Raw genomic sequence first — 21,061 nt, forward strand, 5'->3', positions numbered from 1 at the left:
ATTTTCTGTATGTAATCAAAAATCCTTTTTACCCTCCCCTGCTATGTAATCGTAGTTGAACTGTTTACTTGAGCCCACGATAATTGCGGTCTCGAGCATCATGGCGGCGCAAGATAACACGCGCCCTCTTCAAACCTGCGAGCTGCGAGCCATGTTTTGCGAACACGGCCTTCTTGATAAAGCGGATGGCTCTTCAAAGTTTGCCCAAGGTAGCACCGCTCATTTTTCGAATGCGTTTTATTTTGTTTTGCTCAATTTACATATCAGCATTGATGTCTGTTTTGGAAGGTGACACACAAGTGATGGCTGCCGCGTATGGCCCTGTCGAGGTCAAGCTTAACAAGGAACTGATTGACAGGGCTACACTTGAGGTGATCTTCAGACCAAAAATTGGTATCCCAGGTATGGTGTTTATTTCCAACCACTTTATACCACTGTGTATAACCACTGTATACCAATGAAATACATGTTTCAACTTATTGTCATTTCGATAAGTGGCGTCCCTTGTCTGAATGTCTTGAACAGGTTGCTCTGAAAAGCTTGTAGAAGGGATAATCCGGAACAGCTGTGAACCGATCGTGTTAACAGCACTACACCCAAGGGCTTCACTTACAATAGTTGTTCAAGTTGTACAGAATAGCGGTTCAGTATCCTTTTGACTGTAATGAGGGAACAGTGCCTTTGGGGTCTTAGAAACTAAGATCTTTTCTATTCATTAATCATCTTTATTAGTACACACAATTGCCATCACCACCACTATCATCATCAACCAAAATCATCATAATTATCACCATCATCTCAACCACCACCACCATCCTCATCACAACCACCATCATCATAACCATCACCACCACCATCCTTATCATCATTATCACAACCACCATCATCATCCTTATCATCATCATCACAACCACCATCATCATCCTTATCATCATCATCACAACCACCATCATCATCCTTATCATCACAACCACCACCATCATCCTTATCATCATCATCATCACAACCACCATCATCATCCTTATCATTATCATCTTAACCACATTCATCATCCTTGTCATCATCATCACAACCACCACCATCATCCTTATCATCATCATCAAAACCACCATCATCATCCTTATCATCATCACAATCGCCATCATCATCACAACCACTACCATCATCATCACAACCACCATCATCATCCTTATCATCATCATCACAACCACCATCATCATCATAACCACCACCATCATTCTCGTCATAATTATCACCCATCTTCATTATAATTATTACTGCCATCATCATCACAACCACCACCATCTTCATAACCACCACCATCATCACAACCACCACCATCTTCATAAGCACCGCCATCATCATCACAACCACCACCATCTTCATAAGCACCACCATCATCTCCCTCACCATAGTCACTGTCGTCATCAACATCATAAAGTCATCATCAACATCATAAAGTCATCATCATTAATCATAGTTCCTTGCCATCCTTGGATCTTGCGAAGGTTGTGCCTTAATATGCATCCTTCCAGCTGTTATCTTGTGCTGTGAATGCTGCATGCCTGGCGATGATGGACGCTGGCTTTCCTATGAGGTGTATGATGTGTGGCATCACATGCGCCATCACTGAGCAGGATGAGCTCGTTCTAGACCCTACCCTTGAGCAGGAAAGGAAAGCCACCGCTGTCCTGACTTTTGTTTTTGACAGTGTGAATCAAAACCTGTTAACTTCTTCCACAAAGGGAAGCTTTGATGTAGACCAGGTTAGTCTTTAGGTTAATTGTCCCCCTTACCCCCTTGGTAAACAACTAATACATAAACGATATGCCCAAAACCATCAAAAACAGTTTTAAGTTTGTATGCTATGGCAAAGTTGCCTGTCTGTTGTAGTGGTGGAAATGTAACAGACACAGCATTACAAGCCAGCATTTTACTGAAAATTATTTCTTGAGAAAACTAAAGTGGGATTCTTTGGTCAGTTCCCATTATTGCCATCAGATCTGCCCCTGACCAATTCTCTTTTAGTGGTTTCAAACGATTTTAGACAGGTTGATGGAGCTAATGTACCCCACAACTCCTTGTTTTATTTTTATGTAATTATCTCCTTATGATATTTTTATTTCCTGACAATCAATAATCTTTTTTTTTCAAGTATAACAAATGTCTTGCTGCAAGCAAAGCTGCTATGGGAAACATCCTAGCGTTTTACAGACAGTCAGTTGAGAGGAAACTCTCGAAGGTGAGTGAAGCACTGATTCTTTTATCTTTCACATGACAACATTATGTACAGTATGCCTTCAATACAACATAGCTGTCAACTCATCTGCATTAGGCTGGTGTCACAAGATTTTGGACCTCATCGCAAGCCTAATTTTTGTGAGAATGTTCATACATTCTCTGTATTCACCCGCATTGGCTCTCTTGTTTTTTTTTAACATATTTACTGTTTTTCACCCAATTTCACAAGATTCCTGTCCAAGTTGGGTTGACAGCTATGATACAACCACTTTCCATCTATGCTCTTCAGTTGTCGTTAGAGTAATACATTTTCAAATTCATGAGGAATCATAAGGTTGTAAAATGTTGGAGGTTTTGCTCAAGTCTAACAAAAAAAAAAAAAGATTATATACAAAGGGCCTGTACAGTTTCAAAGTTTGAGTAAACATACAGCCGGTGCCAAAACCTTCTGTTATTTCTAATTGAAATTGATTTTCATTACATTTCAATCCTCTTTGAGATAAACATATATCACAACATTGTATTTACCAGACAGATCAGCAATCATTTTATGTACCTTGCTGGTTAGTTTGATGATGCATGATTTATTTGAGCTTTCCTGGAATTATAAATCACTCTTTAGCGTGTGTGAGCCCCTCTTAAACAAGCCTGGTTATCTTATCCATGGGTGGCTTTTATTTCCAGGATGCAAAATACACAGATATGATAACAAATGCTGTCTCCAGCGAGGCTGAAACAGTGAGTTAGTAAGAACATAGTAAACAAGGAATAAATTATTGTACCCCATAGAAGGGTAGGCAAGCTTTACTTTGGAACTCAAAGTTATGCCTTCATCTGGACACTACTACAGTAAACAATGATTGGCATAGTGTCATGTTTATCATGTACTTCAATCATCAATGTCCAAAACTCCTGGTTTCTTCACTGATAGGAATTAAGGTGAAGATATACAAACAGTATATTAAACATTAGTGAAATGCTAGCTGTATTTGGAAATAAAAAGGTATGACATCAGCTACAGTACAGTAACTCAGATGAATGTCAAGGCTTTGTAATATTAGCCAAAAGAAAGATAAAAAAAATTGGATGATGAATTATTCTGTAAATTGATATTTTTGGGTTTTGGTTGTGTATATATTTGGTATTATATATAGCAATTAATCATCCACATACTAAGCATTTTACTATTATTTTCAATATTAAAGCTCTCTTTGAACTGAGGACTATGTTGTAGTGCAATAACCCTGATACAAAGTACACTCATTAAAAATTAGTTTGTACTTGAGAATCCCTGTATAAATGGGTGAATCCTCATATCTGAAATAGATTGTTTAACTGTCTACAGGAAGATAAATAAGAATGTTCAACTGCTGCCTTTTGTTTTTATGCTTATTTGCGTATTTTTTTGATACCCATGAAACACCGGTTGGTACAATATGTGGATTCTCTGAGTGCGGCCTTATTTGAAATAGGTCTATGCTGAACAAATATTTACATTCTACAAAACTACAACACAGAATGTGAACTGTAACTACTTGTAAAGTCTGTTTTGGGGAGAACTAGTCTAGCTGCAACACGCTTGACCTGACAATGTATTGAAACAGATCAATCTGTGATCAGTGATTCAGTGATTTCTTATTATTTACAAAATGTTAACATGTTGCATTTTTACTTTCTTTCATTTGTTGGAAGGTATGTTTAAAACTTTTAGCTGCATTGGTGCTAGGGTAACTATTCAAGGTATATGGCTTAAGATATAAAAAATGGCTTGGTTATTATTATTGTAAAAAATTTGCTTGGGATGAGCTACATCGGTCAGATCATTGGTAGAAGTTTTTGATCATTTGATTGTAAGGAATAAGTTTTTCCTTTGGGATTTCTCTTCTCTTGCCCAGTAATGTCTCTAATAATGATAGTGCCGTCTCTGCTGTTTGTCTGGCCTCTTTCTCTGTTCCTAAAGTCGGATTCACCTCCACCAGGTCTATGGCTTGGAGTAAACCTACCAAGAGAATCAGGAATGTCTAAAATACAAATTTCCCTGATGATGGTATTATGCTTATGTACCCTTTCCATCTTGTGGTTGCAGAAGTGTCTTAGTTCTGCCCAGAGTAACGACAGGTAAAATTATATTATACTTAGTGTATTGTAGATCAAAGCAGCTGATTTTGTTATTTTAGTATTATAATTGCTGACTTAATCTAATAGGAATATTTTGTTAACAATTCTTTCATTCTGACTGTAATGACTGTCAGTAATGGCTAAGATAACATTCACAGTGACATATGAAATTGGTATTCGCTGATAACTAACGCAACAAACCTGTTTGTGAAAGGAGCTGACAGATGTAATGTCCTTCACTATTTGATAGGCCTCCTCTCACTAAAATAAAGAAAGTGAAATCAGTGCTATTAAGAGTAAGTGGGACCATTCTCACATCCGCTATCGGTTGATCCTGGCATACCTTTAGTACCAGTACTAGGTGCAAGGTGATCTGGGTCCATAGCATCAATATCAAAGCTCACATGTATGGGAAATTCACGACTGCAAAAACAAAAGTGGAGGGGGGAGTTAGGTAGTGGGGGTTGTGAATCACTGGGAGAAAGGGAATCAGTGAACCACTGGGTAGATGTGATTTCATGGGGAAGGTGTGAACCAGTTGGGGGGGGGGGGGGGGGTGTAAATAAGTACCAGGGAGGGAATCATTCTGGAGTTGAATCGGCAGGTCAAATGTGAGTCAGTTGGGTGGATATGAATCAGTGGGGTTGATGAGAGTCATGATACAAATCTTTAAAATCCTTACTTTGGGTTGATGGCATCTAGAGCCTTCTCCATTGTTGCTTCAATACCAATCTCATCAATGTCTTCAATTGTAAATGCTGTCACTCCTATTTCATTTAGGAGTTGCCTGAAATAGATATGAAGGTATTTTTACTGTGCAGATAATCATTCATTTTTAATACAGGCAGACATGCCCTCAGCCCCGTTCCTTACTAGATCTAAAAACGTGAGGACATTTTACCTCACATTTTATGTCTAACATATTGATTCCCCCTTAAGGGGTCCAAAGCCCATGCCGTTATCATACTTACGCCTCCTGAGGTTCAACATCTCGAAGTCCAATATACGCCAGCTTATTTGGGTCCAAGCTATAAGTAAAAAAATACAAACATATTTTATGGGATGTTCATAATGCTGACGGAAGGGAATTTGATGCTTACCAGGGATTCACCCACTCATAACCAGGAACAACAGGGAACTGAAATCAGAGAAAAATTAAAAACAGGAGAACATTGATAAAGAGCGGAGACCAGAATAGATGTGGAGGCTGCATGACGTTGAGTCAATATAATGCCCATCTTAAAGCCGTATTGTCACCGCATGGCTGACAAAAACCTCAAGAGACAAAAAAAATCTATTAGAATCTGTGCCATTTAACAGGCCATCCTCTCTAAATTATCAATCACATTCTCAAAGAAACTTCCAATAAACACACTTTCACCATTTGAAATATTTTTCGCATTTTCCATTATAAGTCATCAGAGATTGTTACATTACTGCCCGGAAGTAAACTGGTGACAATGCGGCTTCAAGACACAAAGGTACATCATGTACTTTACCTCTGGTATGCCCTTTAGTAACCAAGATATTGGCATGCCATGGACATTGCCGGTGGTTGTGATTAAAGGGGAATTTAGATCAGCATGGGCATCCACCTGTGAATAGAATAAACTTTTGGTCATAAAAAAAACAATAATAAACTTCCCATCAAATTCACTACCATCTTTCCCTTGTTCTTTGTAGTCAGACTTGAGATCTGTTTGTACTTTACCACCTTTTGCTATTCAGTTAAATCCATCTCTCCTCTGTAACCTGTACAGTGGAGGGGGGCGCCCGGATCCATTCCTTTTTCATTTTCACTATAGTACTGTATCAAGCTCATCTTATAATAAATACCAAAAGCCCTAATAGTTGTATTCACAAATCAGAAGAATGAATACAATAAAACTGCCCTGAGAAAGTCTTATAAAGACTAAAATTTGGCAGTCGAATTCCAGTTTTTGGTGTAATAAGCTCATCTTAGAAATTGCTTAGATGGTCAAGAAATAGTGTTTTTTTGTTTCGTGATGGGGTTTCTACAGGTTCTTTGTTGAAATTTTATTTACTGTACTCACCCATATGACACATGTGTTATTATCAAATTTCCAACTTCCAAATACTGTACCAGTAGCAATGCTGTAGAATTTAAAAAAATTGTCAGAATTTAGTCATCACTCATCAAGGAATTTACTTGCATTACATAAATATGAAAGAATGCTGTCACTCAGGATTTAAAAAAATTAACCCATCTTGGATGTAAAGTGGATGATAATAATAATAATCAGCAATCTCTTATCACCATCAATGATGATGATGATGATGATGGCAAACCTGGTTGTCACATCCAAAGAAACATTCGGGTTTAAATGGGTACACTTTTGCTGTTTTTTTTTTTTTAATAGATGGGGGTATAGGCAAGACATCACCACTTTTTTCAGAACTCTACCAGCAAAGATAGCTTATGAAAATTTTTAAGATCTCTGCATGCATGTGTAACAAATGTGTACATATGTAAAAGGCACTCTTTTCTTGTATACACTGCAGTGCACTGCTCTTGTTACACAAAGTTGCCGTCCTGTAAGAATTTATTTTATTTTATTCTTAATTGTTATCCATATATAGTTTATACATAATTTTATATTCTTATAATTTTTATTACTACCACTACTACTTTGTAAAAGTACCTGTGGTCACCTCCTACTGTGATGGCCATTCTGTTATTGTTTAGGGCATTTAGCACAGCCTCAGAGGTCTAGAACAAATGAAATCATCTGAAAATGATCATTTTATTCCTAGAAATTATTTTTTCAGGGTTGTTTGATCTCCAACCAAACCTCTTCCCTTTCCCACTTATAAAAGAGTTATTGAACCTCAAATGTTATTGAGTACCTGAGTTATTCTTAAACGTTTTCATTACCCCAGGTTATTAACCTAACAATTTGCAAGCAAACCTAACAATTTGCAAGCAAGCAATTGTAGAAAACACCACTAGCTTAACTGTCTTTCTCACCTACCTGAGCTTGGAAATAACAAAAATTGTTAAGCACTGTAGCAGTTAAGCACTGAAGCAGCTTCATGTGTATGTTATACTTACTGCTTTTGCTACCCCGCCACAGACCACAGGGTTCTTAACAACAGGGTTTGCTGAGTAGACAGCATCTATGTGATCAGTAACATTAGGTTCCACTTTCCCATGCTCATGCACTGTTAACCCTGAAAAAAAAAAACTAATCAACAGACACATTAAGTTAATCCCTGTTTAGAGGGTTACTTAGTGGGATATGGAACTTGGCCAAAAATAGAAGGATAAAACTAACAAATGAATGGGCTTCAGAGTTACATCATAACTTAAAAATAAATGGTCATATCTTATAACTGTTTATCACTTGTTATTAATGCCTGGTCACTCAGATTTTGGTAATGATACATGATAATTATTTATCAATTGATATCGCTTAGCAATTGATATTTTTATTATTTATTCGCCCCTAGAAATCTCAATTATGTTGATAGGGAAGGTGTTGTGTTTTGGGATAAAGCGTCGTATTTTTAATCTTGCACAAAACAAAGTTATTCTCGTCAAGTGAATTCATACGTGATATATAACCACGTTTTTAGTGGACCTACCTAAACTTTCAACTCGTGTTACAAGGCCTAATTCCTTGAGAAATTTTGGTGCTAACTCAACTCCTCCTTTAGGCTGCAAAATAAATATGAGTATTTTTTTTACGATGTTGTCGGTCTAGCGAAGATACGTTTTTTACTCGAACGTGTATAAGCGTTAACTCGAGTGTGTCATTCGAATGCGTTCCTTACCTGCCCTCCGCAAAATGGAACATCGATTATTTGAACAGAGTTTCCAAATCTATAACTAAGTCCTCTAGAAACGTAGAATATTGTTTTCAATTTGCTGAACATCGCAACATCAACGTAGATCTCTGCTTCTCCGCGAAATACGTCAGTATTACTTTGAATAATCGCTTTTCTTTCGATTAAATTATACTAATCACGTGGATCGTATACGAATTCTAATTGGTTGATGTTGTAGGAGGGTTAAAGGCGTGTTAATAGACCCGTAATCTAGTCCGTAATCTGGTGATCTTCGAAAAAAAAAAAATAGAATTTCTCCACAATTTCATGTTTTTTTTTTTTCAAAACTGGTGTAAATCAACAATACAATAAAATGATAAAACATATGCTATCAAAATGAACTAAGGCTAGAAAGTTTGCCAAATTGAACTCGCTATGCACATCTGCCTTTTGCTATCATGGTTTTATATTACGGTCAAGTGGTTTCACGTAGATTAGGTAATGCAACGCCATTAATGTCATTGTGACAGCTCGTGATGTCTAGGAATTAGAAGCGAAGCAAAAAAGTATATCTCTATAGTCTCTTTTCCTTTTTGAGGTGGCTTTCACATTTTCTTCTAAGAGCCTTAAAAGGAAATTCACATAAAAAAATAATAATAAAATGGGAAATTCTAGAAAGAATTTTTTCAAAATCTTGGAAGGAATTTTATCTGATATCCTTCTCAAGTAGTAAATACCGTCTAAGCTAAGGAGATTAGTTTCCCAATCTGGAATGTGATTTGAGAATGCAGTTCTTGACCAAAAATGCCAACCATCCCCAAAATCTCATATTTTATCTACTGATTAAGGGGGTAGTTTGCTATCTGTTAACTAAGTCAGGGGCCTAGCCAGGAGGGTGGCCTGTGGAGTTCGGGCCCCTCCTTTTAGCAGCCAAAAATACAGAAAATGTATGAGACATTATCTAAAATACAGGAGAAAATGCATTGAAAGGGCCTTTTGGGCCCCCTCCTGTTAAAAATCCTGGCTACGCCACTGTAAGTGTACTCAGATTTGGCAATGCACAAAACAAAACCAAAAATAATAAGGGTTATAAAGCTGATACCAGGAAGCTGACAATAGTAGTACTTTCTTTTTTATTCAAAATAACTTCCAAAATTTTATTATACAGTAATGCTAAAAAGAACATGTTTTTTTTTACAGGCACCCTTGTATTGATAGGTAGGAGGTGTCAAGGCACATTAAAAATCTTATATACCTGATCATAACTGATGCATCTAGGGAGAAACACAAGGTCCAGTGTAATGATTCACAGATCAATTAAGTTCAAATAGGCATCCTTAGCTCTGGTAACATATCACTAGATCCATCTAGAAACTTTATCTATCAAAATACAGACATAAAATTAAACAACTTGTTAACTACCAAGAAAGGGGCCAACCAGTGTCAAACTTATCTTGTTATTAGAGGAGGGTGGGGTCAGGACCCCAGGGACTTCCCCTCTGGACACATGCCTGCATATTGATGTCATAGTGAAGGACAGGAAAGATCAGGGCAGTTTTTCTCAAACAGAAAACATATTCATCAGGGCTGCAGTCATTTTATCAATTTCTCTGAATATGTTGCCATGCTACTTGGGACAAATTCAACAAAAGGATAAACTTAGAGATATTTACTAAATATCATCATCTCTGTTAATTTTTATACCAAGCTTACTTTAGTGTCTGAAAACATTGTGGTTGGTTTAAATCGCTTTTTAAACAAATTAAGGAATGTTTTCACTGTTTTTATAACTTCAGCTACAAGTAGAAAGGGTTGCAATCAGCCAAGTCGTCCCACAGTGCTTGCACCATGTCCTCTGTAGTAAGCTCCTTGCCCAACATCCCAGCAACAAGTGCGTTAGGATCCTTTCCTCCTCCATGTGCCAACATCTGGCTTCTGTAGCGATCCCCAACCTCTCGGGAAAAGGGATTAGCATGAAAACATTGATGCCACACCATGGAGGCTACTGCCCTAGACCATAGGTAGGAATAATACCGGGCTCCATATCCATTAAGGTGACTGAACCTCTGCTGCCAGGCAACACCTGTGAACACATAAAAAAAGGGTTAGAGTACTACAATATAACTATGGTGCAGGCTGTAAGAGCACATGCAATAATAAGAATCATAATAACTTATAATATAAGGTTTGCTTTCTTGTTTTGTTCTGAGGGTGCATAGCAAAAAACTTACCAAAACACTTGTTAAATGAGCTGCCTATGGGCATTAACAATGGGAAACGAGTAGCATAAATGGAATAAATGTGTGCTCTTTGTATACCTTGTAAGAAAAGGATGAGTGTGTACTATTTTTATACCTGAAACAAATGGGATGACTGTGTGCTCCTTTTGGATGTCCGACATGATATCTGTGGTGTTCTTCTGGAGTGGATGTTTGCCATGGTAGATTTGATCTGCTATGGAATACAAGATCTGTCTCTGCATCTCCAGGGCACCAAACATGTTTCTTGACTGGCATAGTTTATTGACCATCTCCTCTGGTAGAGGCTGCCCAGTCCTAAAATGCCTGGCAAACTTATTGAGCACCCTTGAATCCCAGGCAAAGTACTCCATCAGAACAGAGGGAACCTCAGCAAAATCTGTGGAGCACCTGGTCCCTGTAACATGCTGGTATCTGAGAATAAAAAAAAATTGATTGATTATTCTTACAAATTTGTTTTCTAAAAAATGACAACAGCAAACGCTGTTGGAAAAGGATGCTGGGAGTGAGTGATTCTACAATTTAATGTTGTTCAATCATTCAATCAGTCTATAGTACATGTACAGTACCTGGTCCGCGCAAGCATAGAGTGCATGGCATGACCCATCTCATGAAATAGATTCTCCACCATGCCATGCGTTAGGAGGGAGGGGCCTGATGGTGATGGTGGAGGAAAGTTGCAGATGATGGCCACAATTGGAAGCTGGTAAGTGCCATCTTTGAGTATTCTGCCACCTAAAAATCAATAGCAGTAAAAAATCAAATAATGAAAATATCACAAATATGATCACATTTAAAGTAAGTACAGATTGCTTGGCATCATGATATCTAATTTAAAAACCTGAAGAACAACAAGGAATTATAAAAAAAGCAGAAAGGGTTCAAATGACAGTAAGAAGATATGTTTGAGCTAAAACAGTGCCAGGTCTACTTGCCTTTTATGGTGAAATGGGAGTCTTGCTGAAGTTTTTCCGGCCTTGCAAAAAAGTCACAATAGATATAGCCTAATAGGCCTTCTTGCTCGTGCACAATACCAAGCTTCTGTACATCAGTGGACCACAGCTCTCCAGGAGATGCATCCTCTGGCTCTAAAGTGATACCATAAATATTCTGAAAGATGAAATTCAGACCCTCCATACAAGAGCCAAGTGGAAAGTAAGCTGATAAAGATAAAGAGTTCAGCTTCAAGGCTTGAGTTTTGGCGAGCCCAGTATAATACTGGAAATCCCATGGCATTATTTTGATTTGCTTTTTACCAGATTCCATCTTTTTTATGCTCTCAAGAATTCTAAGTTCTTTTTCTGCAGGCTTCTTAAGCTTTTGAGATGCTTGTACCAAGAAGTTCATCACGTTCTTTGGTGTTTTCACCATGGTACCTTTAAGTGCACGATGGGCAAAGGTTGGGAAGTCTACAAGTTGTGCCAGTTCGTTACGTGAAGAAAGCAACAGATCTAAGCAGTGTAACTGTTCTGGTATTGGATGCAAATGTGATCGAAAAGCCAACTCTCTTAGCTCCTCATTGCTTGATTCAAGATACATTGTATCAATAGCTACATTGTCTCCACTAACTGGGAATGAATTCTTGATTCTGTCAGGACAGTCGCCCTTTGGTAATAGCACAGGCAGGCCGGCTCCCTGTGAAAACTGCGACCCAAGAATGAGTATTGCATCTTGGAGCTCCACAAACTGCTGGCGCTTCTGCTCCTCTAGATGAATCCCACTAAGCTCAAAATCAAACAAAAAAAGTTCTGCAACTTTGCGCGTCTCCTCAGACATTGCATCTCCTTCATTATAGAAAGCATTTTTCAAAACGCTATAAAGTTTGTGATTAGTGTTAAGAGTCTCAACGAAATTGCTAACACTGAGCGAAGTCTCCTCGGCTGCCTCCCGGAACTCTAGATCAGGGTGTGACACCCTCACAAACTCTGCCAAGTCAGCCACTCTACAGAGGGTGTCAGACAACTCATCAAACACTTCCACCAGCTCTAGCCCAGTTTTACTTAAAACTTTCTTAACCAAGTCTGACCCAGCACTTAGTGCTGTATTCTTCATTTGCTGGAACCCAGACTTGGTATTTAGTTCCGGGACACCAAATAGACCAGTGGGATGTAGATGTTCATCTTTCCTAGGCCCAGGGTAGTTAAAAGCCGTGGCCAGCGAACTCCAGGTGTTGACAGATTTCCCTGGTTTTCCCCTAAAAACAGATTGATGCTTGCACAAAATAGATCGCAATCTGTTTCTTCTGCATATAGTTAGTATCTTCATTATGTGAGCATGAAATTAAGAAAGGAAAGTACTCTATATATGTATAAATCTTTTAGAGTTTTGATCAATACACTTTCTTTCCGTCCGCCATCTTGAACTGCACTTCCGAATAGGTATCGACTTGATTAGTGAGCACTCGTCGGCTATTCGTTCGTTGCCGAAGACTATTGATAGTGGTCTTTTTGCGTAGTCATTTGAGAGTGTCCTTCAAAAATGATTTTGTGCTTAATTCTTTCGATCCCCGTGTTATGGCTGGTCGGGATATTTCTTGGAGATTGTGACTTCTCGTTGAGATTCTGGGAAAGGTTCGGTTCCTCACCTAAAGCCAAACTCTATGGTCGAGTGTGCTGGATAACTGGAGCCTCTAGTGGTATCGGCGAAAACCTCGCTTACGAACTTACAAAATTCGGATGCAAACTTGTGCTGTCTGCTCGAAGAAGATCAGAACTTGAGAGAGTCAAAGAGCAATGCATTGGTAAGTACTGCGCCCCTCTATTGATCATCTAAGTAGAAAGGGTAAGCTATTATTTTAGCCTAATCACATCAGCTGACGAGTTTCGGCCCACGAGTTTCCTATTGTTGTGTCCCCTCGCTGGCCCCGGGGCAAATAGAACAGATTAGAAATTCGCCCACACCGTGTATGTATGCATGTATCCACCTTGTACTATTTACCAGATTTGCCCTTCAGTAAAAAACAAACCGTCGAATTGAGGGTTTTTGGAATGCAAGGCCCTAGACAGAAGGGGCCAAGCCCTGACATTCAGTGTCTGACATTCCTTGTATTTGCTTGGGGGAGGGGAGGCACTGCTGTCTGGTACTTTTGAGCAAAATTGAAAGAAAAACCGACTGAAAACAGAAAACTCCCCCCCCCCCCCCAAGTACAACACTACCAGTTAAGTTATTAGCTACCGCTGACCCAAGATGGTATGCCTTGAAGTTTCCAACAATGCACTGCAGTGCCTTTTCTTTCTAGCGACGGCACTGCTACAGCCTGTTGCTTACAACAGTTTTGCTTGTAATTTGCTTAAAATTACAGCTTTTTCACATCTGGAGAGTGCCTTAGGACATCATAAAATCTATTTGGGCATAGTTAATGCTGTGCTTATGGATGTTTGCACGCTGAGGTTGATTCAATGGGATATTTCCTTGTCTGGGCTTCACCAAGTGAGAAAGGAATTTTCTGGTGAAAGGCCTCATACTCTCCAATGTGGAACATCTTTGCTACCCAACCGTATTCAAAAATTGTTTTCAGGTTTATTCTGGGTTTCTTGGACCTGGAAATGTTTTTGGCTTTAGGACAAAGAGAAATATGAGCAAGAGATTAGCTGCAAGCTAGTTAGAAAGTGTAGGAGAAGGAATTGCCTGAAAACATTTATTCAGAAAAAGTGAAGGCATTCAATTTCACAAAGATGCGCTTAAATCTATGTTGTCAACTTGATAAAGGTTGACACAGAAGAAGCAAAAACGCTTGTCGATCTTCTCCTTGCAAGACAGCCAATCAGATATGATATAGTGAAATCCATGAAACAAATATATATAGGGTGTAAACAGATTTGCATTGCATAGATTAAGTGTGGCTCAATACGTGAATGTCTTTAATTGTCTATTTTGAGAAATAGTAGTCTGGTTTCTGGTTGAGCCTTGACACTCCTGCTTTATAAGATAAATTTGTTGTTGCCCAACCCCAAAGAATTCTGTTTCTCTTCTGGGAATAGTGCATTGTCAATCATACCACCATAACCATATTGGATAATCTGAGGCCTTCTCCTTCTCCCCTCCTTACTAAGTTATGCCTCCTGTTTTTATTCAGCTATTGCAAAAGAAGCAAACACCTCCTATAATGCTGATCAAGATATCCTAGTTCTACCCATGGATGTCACAGAGTATGACAAACATACAGAGCTGGTCCGTAGTGTCCTGGACCACTTCAACAAGGTACACATACTGTACGCAGCAGTGGGAAGTACCTCTAATCAGGGCTCCTGTAATTACGCGCTTGTGCGGAAGTGCCTAATTTAGCTTTTTCCGCGTTATCCGCATAATCCACAAATTTCTGCGTAATCCCGCGTAATTTGGCTAAATTTTGAAAGACAAAAAATGTAATTGCACTGCTGATGTGTTCTTTTAGGGTTCTTACCTCTATTTCTCAAAAAAAAAGAGAGATATTCATACCTGTAAACCTCTGAAAATCTCAAGGCTTGAGAATTTTTTGGGGGTAGGGGTAGGGTATATTCAATTTTTGGGGGATGGGTGGGTTTTACCTTGAAGGCGTTTGCCATATAGAAAGCTCTCACGAACAAATCCACTTATAGATCTCACAAGGGTGTGAGATCTATAAGTGCTATGCAAGGGAATTATTGTTTCAAATATTTTAATAGAAAATAGACAAAATGATGATTTTCTATAGAATAATTTTTTGGAAGCGGTAATTGCTAAAAAGCGGGAAATTCGGTGCTCAACGCAGGAGAGCGGGAGAAGGGGTCCAAAATCTTGAGACTCCCGCCTAATGGAGAGAGTTGAGAGAGAGAGTTGACATTTATGAATATTCTTCGTAAGAGTGCAATATTTCGAACTGAATTTCAAAAACAAATAAAATGACTAGGCGTTCTTTGCTAAACCGTGAAGGCCTAGGACTAATAATAAAATACCTTTTTTAATTGGCTGGTGACTAGTAGCCAATGAAAACTTGCCTAAGATATTTTCACGCCAAAAAAAATAACCTTTTCAAGTTATTTCTTGCTTTCCTTCAGTACAAAATGTAGTTTGGGCGTAGCAGTTGATATTCCATGTAATTTAGCGCGTAATTCAGTAAAGAATCCCGCAAAATTTCCATTCTTAAAGAAAATGTATTGCAAAATCCCGCATAATTTAGTGCGTAATGATTGATTTTCCGTGTAATTTAGAGCATAATTTAGCAAAGAATCCCACGTAATTTTGAGTTTTTTATGCCTAATTCTAGAAGCCCTGTCTAATACACATAAATGATAGGAATGTACATGGGTGCGTATGTAGGGAGGGGGGAGGGTGCTGGCAGGTCCTGGAGCACTTCAACAAGGTACACATACTGTACTTAACTGTGCATGGTGCCAATAGACATGCATATTAGGGTTGGATCCGTAAGCCTGCCAATTCCTGGATTGTGTTCTCTTCATCACTCTTTATTATGTTACACATATCAATGATTAGATAGCATAATGCAGAAAGGTCAAATATGCTAATTGAGCTTTGGCAGATTCTTGTATAGCTTGTGACAAAAAACAGTTTGAGCAGACTGACACATGCTTATTGGATTCTTGAACTTATACTATTAACAGTTCTTGCCTAGAGGCTTGGGCTTGTTACTAGGCTGCCTAGCATTGCAATAAAAATAACATTGGTTGTTTGCTTGCAGATTGATTAAATAATAAGTAAGAGATCAACCAATCTCTGAAAAATTCAATTCTGGAGAAGTATAACAGTACTTCAATCATTGCTCTTGTCTCAGATTGATATTCTGATCAACAACAGTGGACGTTCCCAGAGAGGCCTTGCTGTAGAAACCCCTGGGATTGAGGTGGAGAAGGCAATGTTAGATTTAAACTTCCTGGCAGTGGTATCACTGACAAAGGCTGTCCTTCCACACATGATTGAGAGAAAGAATGGGCACATTGTTGTCACCAGTAGCGTAGCTGGAAAAATTGGTGAGAATCCTCAAGCAAGCTTTTATTAGATGGTTGATTTTTCTGCATTTTGTGCTTTTATGAGGGTAGGCTGTGTTTTTTAAGTGAGAAAATAAATGCATAGACTACTAAACTGGGAGAATGGATGGGCATCATATAATTTTGCTGACTAACAAAAGAAAATAGCGGTATTATAAGCATTTTTCAGTATAGATGCCCCCTCCCCAAAAAATTGAATAATAATGATAATCATTGTGTTTTTAATTAATTCCTTCATCTGTTGTATGTGGCATCCATACAGGAGCCCCCATGTCGACATCATATAATGCAACAAAGTTTGCAGTACAGGTAATATTTACATTAATCAGCAAATATAAGAAGGGAAGCACTAGTTGGCAATTGAATTTAAAAGGTGTAAGTTTTGCTAAGTCGCACCCTTCTGTTTTAGGGGTAACTTGCTAAGCTGCACCCTTCTGTTTTGGGGGTCTCTTGCTAAGTCGCACCCTTCTGTTTTTGGGGTAACTTGCTAAGTTGCACCCTTCTGTTTTGGGGGTCTCTTGCTAAGTCGCACCCTTCTGTTTTTGGGATAACTTGCTAAGTTGCACCCTTCTGTTTTGGGGGTCTCCTGCTAAGTCGCACCCTTCTGTTTTTGGGGTAACTTGCTAAGTTGCACCCTTCTGTTTTGGGGATCTCTTGCTAAGTTGCACCCTTCTGTTTTAGGGGTGTCTTGCTAAGTTGCACCCTTCTGTTTTGGGGCTCTCTTGCTAAGTCGCACCCTTCTGTTTTAGGGGTGTCTTGCTAAGTTGCTCCCTTCTGTTTTAGGGATATTTTAATAAGTTGCAACCTTCTATTTTAGGGGTATTTTAATAAGTTGCACCCTTCTGTTTTGGGGGTATTTTGATAAGTTGCACCCTTCTGTTATAGGGGTATCTTGCTAAGTTGCACCCTTCTGTTTTAGGGGTATTTTAATAAGTTGCACCCTTCTGTTATAGGGATACTTTGATGGCCTTCGTGTTGAACTCTTCCCCAAGAATATTCATGTGACCCTGGTCTGCCCTGGCCCGGTTAGGACAGCAATCAGGGATAACGCATTCACTGAGCAAGTTGATGTGGTAGGTTGTGAATGTGGCCTCAAGCTAATTCACATATCTTTTATCACTATTTTCTCTAGTTATTGTTGCTTTGTCAAACAAGCCAACTGGCATAAAGCAAAAAAGACATTTCTTTCAACAACTAAGCTTGATAGTCAGACATTTTATAAGAGAACCATATTATAGATTACGGTGAGATTCTTTTGGATAGCTTTCCATTGTTTGGTAAAACTTAGTACATCAACCTCGCTTTAGGAAAAATCTTGAAAAAATACAGTAAATGTATCAGACGAACCAAGATAGCTAATGCGGGAGAATACAGTAAATGTATGGGTATTTTCGAGAGAGTTAGGCTTGAAAAAAGGTTCAAAATCTCGAGTTGACGATTTGCATTTTACACCATAGTCAGTAAAGGATAAAGGCGTGGTTGCTCCCCCTGCTACTAAAGACAACCGGATGGAGACATCAAGGTGTGCCCAGCTGATTGTTACTGGGGTCACTAATAAGTTGGATGAGCTGTGGATTTCACCCAACCCGATCCTGTTCTTTCTTTATGCCCAGCAATACCTTCCAAATATTTTTGCTTGGTGAGTATCTTTCTATTTGCCCAGCAATACCCATCAAATATTTTTGCTTGGTGAGTATCTTTCTATTTGCCCAGCAATACCCATCAAATATTTTTGCTTGATGAGTATCTTTCTATTTGCCCAGCAATACCTATCAAATATTTTTGCTTGGTGAGTATCTTTCTATTTGCCTAGCAATACCCATCAAATATTTTTGCTTGGTGAGTATCTTTCTATTTGCCCAGCAATACCTTCCAAATATTTTTGCTTGGTGAGTATCTTTCTATTTGCCCAGCAATGCCTATCAAATATTTTTGCTTGGTGAGTATCTTTCTATTTGCCCAGCAATGCCTAACAAATGTTTTCGTTTGTACCAAGTGTTTCGGATATTTGAGGAATCAAGTATTTGCAAGTAGCCAGAAAATAGCTGAAAACAAATCAACCAACTAAGCCCTAAACGGAGCCCTCCTAAGAGCATCGAAACCGACATACGGCCAATCTCACTCACATCTCGCCAAAGCAATGGAAGGCTTCACTCTATCTAGATCACTTCCAGGTATCGTGCAACACCTAGACACGAAGCAATTTGCGGTGGCTGGGAAATCGTGCCAACACGCTAATGTGTACCTCCTGCACTTGACACTAGAGGCTTTAGACCGAGGCGGCGTATGGGTGCGGTGGTTCTTTGCTGACTTTAAGAAAGGATTTCACCTAATAGACCACCACATCCTGTTAAATAAGCTTTGTAGCCTAGATATCCACCCCTGTTTTCTCAGGTGGATTGCTTCCTTGTTAGAAGGTAGAACCCAGGTAGTAAGCATAGCATCCTCAACATCACCACCACTCATCCTCAATGGAGGAATACCACTGAACACGTCTAGGTCCTATTCTGTTCGCAGTTATGGTCAATGACCTTCTCCGCTGCTGGCTTCCACGCGCGAAGTTCGTCGACGACCTTACAGCTATTGAAATTATTCCCAGAAACTCGCCATCCACCTTACCATTTATAGTATCGCAGGTCCAGTCGTTCGCAACTAGCAATAATATGTGTCTGAATCCCACAAAATGCAAAGTAATGGCTGTTGATTTTTTGCACTATAACAGTTTTCAATGTCCTCCTATTGCGACCGGTGGCACCATCTTAGAAGAAGTCAAGTCCTTTAAATTTCTCGGGGTTTTCATTACTCACGACTTGACGTGGGAGGTACATTGTGACTCTATAGTGAAAAAAGCAAACCGGCGCCTGTATGCTATAAGGCAGCTAAAGCGCTGTGACGTGTCTATTGATGACATTATAGTAGTTTATCGCTCCCTTGTGCGATCCACGCTCGAGTACGCGAGCGTCGTTTCGCAGACCTGCCACGCTACCTTTCTGATTCATTGGAGAGAGTCCAGAAACGCGCCCTCGCCATTATCTATCCGGGCTTGGATTACAAGGAGGCTCTAACTAGGGCAAACCTAGCCACCCTTGAAGATCGTCGGACTGAGTGCCTGCTGCAGGTTTATCTCTTGTTTGACGCCACAAAATCCAGTGTACCGGCTTGTGCAAGACCGCATTAAGGCTACTACCCATAGCTACCAGTTAAGAACGCGCACTGGCAATCACATCAAACCTTTTGCGACCAATAGATTTGGCAACTTTGTCACAAACAAACACGCGCTGGCCTTGGCTATCTGACTGCCCATACTACCTTTATATTTATTATATTGTATCAATTAATCATTATTTATTATATTTGATATTGGAATCCTGTAATTTAGCTTTTAAGGCTACGAGAGGCCTAATAAACGAGTATTATTATTATTATTATTATTATTATTATTATTATTATTATTATTATTATTATTATTATTATTATTATTATTATTATTATTATTATTATTATTATTATTAACTGAAAAGCAAAAACTTTTTTGGTTATTTCAGGGTGATGAAGCGACTTGGGGTGAAGCAAGTGATGAAGATGAGGGAGAGAGCTACGGGAAATAAAGGTTGTTCAGTTATATGGTTCCTTTTTTCTAAAAAAAAAAAAATATGATGATGATTGCTTACCCTCCCATATACGTACTGTGGATTTTAGTACTTAGAACAACACAATAGTTTAAACCCTTATTTTGTTTAGAAGTTGCAGTAATAGTGTGACGCGCACTGCAGTACTTCCCACATATATAAACCCGCCATTTAGAAGGCTAGTCTAAACATTTTTTGACAATTTCTTATAAATTTGCTGTAAGGTTCTTATAAACGGTGAATAAGATACCAAATTTTAGCTTAACAGGTTCTTAATTTCCAGGTTCTTATATGTGGGGAACTATTGTACCTCGAAACCTATGCACGTTAAAAGAAGTTAATTTGTCATTATTTGTTTTACTTTTATATAGGATTTTTATTGTTTTATTATTTTTATTGTTCGCTTTTGTTGATCTATTTTTGTTTTGATTCCACAGATAAATCCAGTTGATGAAACCCACCTTTGTTCACCATTGCTCAACATATTTCGCATAAGAAGGAAAAAAGACATTTACAGTAGATTTGGTTTTGATTTGAGTATACTAACAGAAAAAAATCAAAAGGCACGGTCATTGCTAAGGTGTATATTTAGCTTTCTGCACCCAAAGGAAATATGATGAAATAAAAGAATCTTTTTGCACTTATGATGAAATAAAGGAATCTTTTTGCACTTATGATGAAATAAAGGAATCTTTTTGCACTCTAACATGACTGTAAGGTCCAGAATGCCACTCTTCGCGACCATTTAAAAAAAACATGGTTCGCGCCTTTCCAGCACATTTCAATTCAACAATGACGAGTAAAAAATAATACAGGTAGCAGAAACATGATTGTAATTTTGCGAAAAGTAAAATTTACTTTTCTTTGGAGTTCCAACGCAACTTGCACGCATGACATGGCTTATAGTGTTTGCTCATTTTCACCAAGCGGGCGGCGGGGGAATGGTCCCAGAAGCGGGCGGCGGGGGAATGGTCCCACAAGTGGGCGGCGGGGGAATTGTCCCAGAAGTGGGGGGAGGGGGGGTTACATACAATACAACAGTCTATTTGTTTTCTGTACCTTA

At 38.8% G+C, this 21,061-nt stretch overlaps 4 protein-coding genes across 4 annotated transcripts; 2 read left to right on the forward strand and 2 right to left on the reverse strand.

Annotated features, from left to right (window-relative positions):
- Nucleotides 1–64: 64 nt before the first annotated feature.
- Nucleotides 65–3,462, forward strand: LOC5514916 (exosome complex component RRP46). Its single transcript, XM_001635026.3, has 6 exons — nucleotides 65–209; nucleotides 289–402; nucleotides 526–647; nucleotides 1,536–1,766; nucleotides 2,156–2,242; nucleotides 2,926–3,462. Exons 1-6 carry the CDS (start codon nucleotides 101–103, stop codon nucleotides 2,986–2,988), a joined length of 726 nt encoding a protein of 241 aa, XP_001635076.2. The 5' UTR covers nucleotides 65–100; the 3' UTR covers nucleotides 2,989–3,462.
- LOC5514961 (arginase, hepatic) lies at nucleotides 2,894–8,317 on the reverse strand. The gene is made up of 12 exons (XM_001635071.3): nucleotides 8,155–8,317; nucleotides 7,966–8,038; nucleotides 7,433–7,551; nucleotides 7,023–7,090; nucleotides 6,414–6,474; nucleotides 5,859–5,954; nucleotides 5,460–5,497; nucleotides 5,331–5,387; nucleotides 5,042–5,146; nucleotides 4,703–4,782; nucleotides 4,561–4,620; nucleotides 2,894–4,240 (listed from the first exon to the last, which is right to left on the reverse strand). Exons 1-12 carry the CDS (start codon nucleotides 8,254–8,256, stop codon nucleotides 4,062–4,064), a joined length of 1,038 nt encoding a protein of 345 aa, XP_001635121.1. The 5' UTR covers nucleotides 8,257–8,317; the 3' UTR covers nucleotides 2,894–4,061.
- Nucleotides 8,318–9,264: 947 nt separating this feature from the next.
- Nucleotides 9,265–12,681, reverse strand: LOC5514962 (mitochondrial intermediate peptidase). Its single transcript, XM_032384519.2, has 4 exons — nucleotides 11,342–12,681; nucleotides 10,976–11,141; nucleotides 10,504–10,820; nucleotides 9,265–10,231 (listed from the first exon to the last, which is right to left on the reverse strand). Exons 1-4 carry the CDS (start codon nucleotides 12,669–12,671, stop codon nucleotides 9,945–9,947), a joined length of 2,100 nt encoding a protein of 699 aa, XP_032240410.1. The 5' UTR covers nucleotides 12,672–12,681; the 3' UTR covers nucleotides 9,265–9,944.
- Nucleotides 12,682–12,884: 203 nt separating this feature from the next.
- On the forward strand, nucleotides 12,885–20,672 carry LOC5514917 (dehydrogenase/reductase SDR family member 7). The gene is made up of 8 exons (XM_032384520.2): nucleotides 12,885–13,146; nucleotides 14,482–14,606; nucleotides 16,156–16,351; nucleotides 16,632–16,678; nucleotides 17,323–17,442; nucleotides 17,827–18,008; nucleotides 19,915–19,979; nucleotides 20,436–20,672. The coding sequence occupies exons 1-8, from the start codon at nucleotides 12,885–12,887 to the stop codon at nucleotides 20,447–20,449; spliced, it is 1,011 nt and encodes a 336-aa protein (XP_032240411.2). The 3' UTR covers nucleotides 20,450–20,672.
- The last annotated feature ends 389 nt before the right edge of the window (nucleotides 20,673–21,061 follow it).

Source organism: Nematostella vectensis, chromosome 7, assembly GCF_932526225.1.
Source record: "Nematostella vectensis chromosome 7, jaNemVect1.1, whole genome shotgun sequence".
Classification (NCBI taxonomy): Eukaryota; Metazoa; Cnidaria; class Anthozoa; order Actiniaria; family Edwardsiidae; genus Nematostella; species Nematostella vectensis.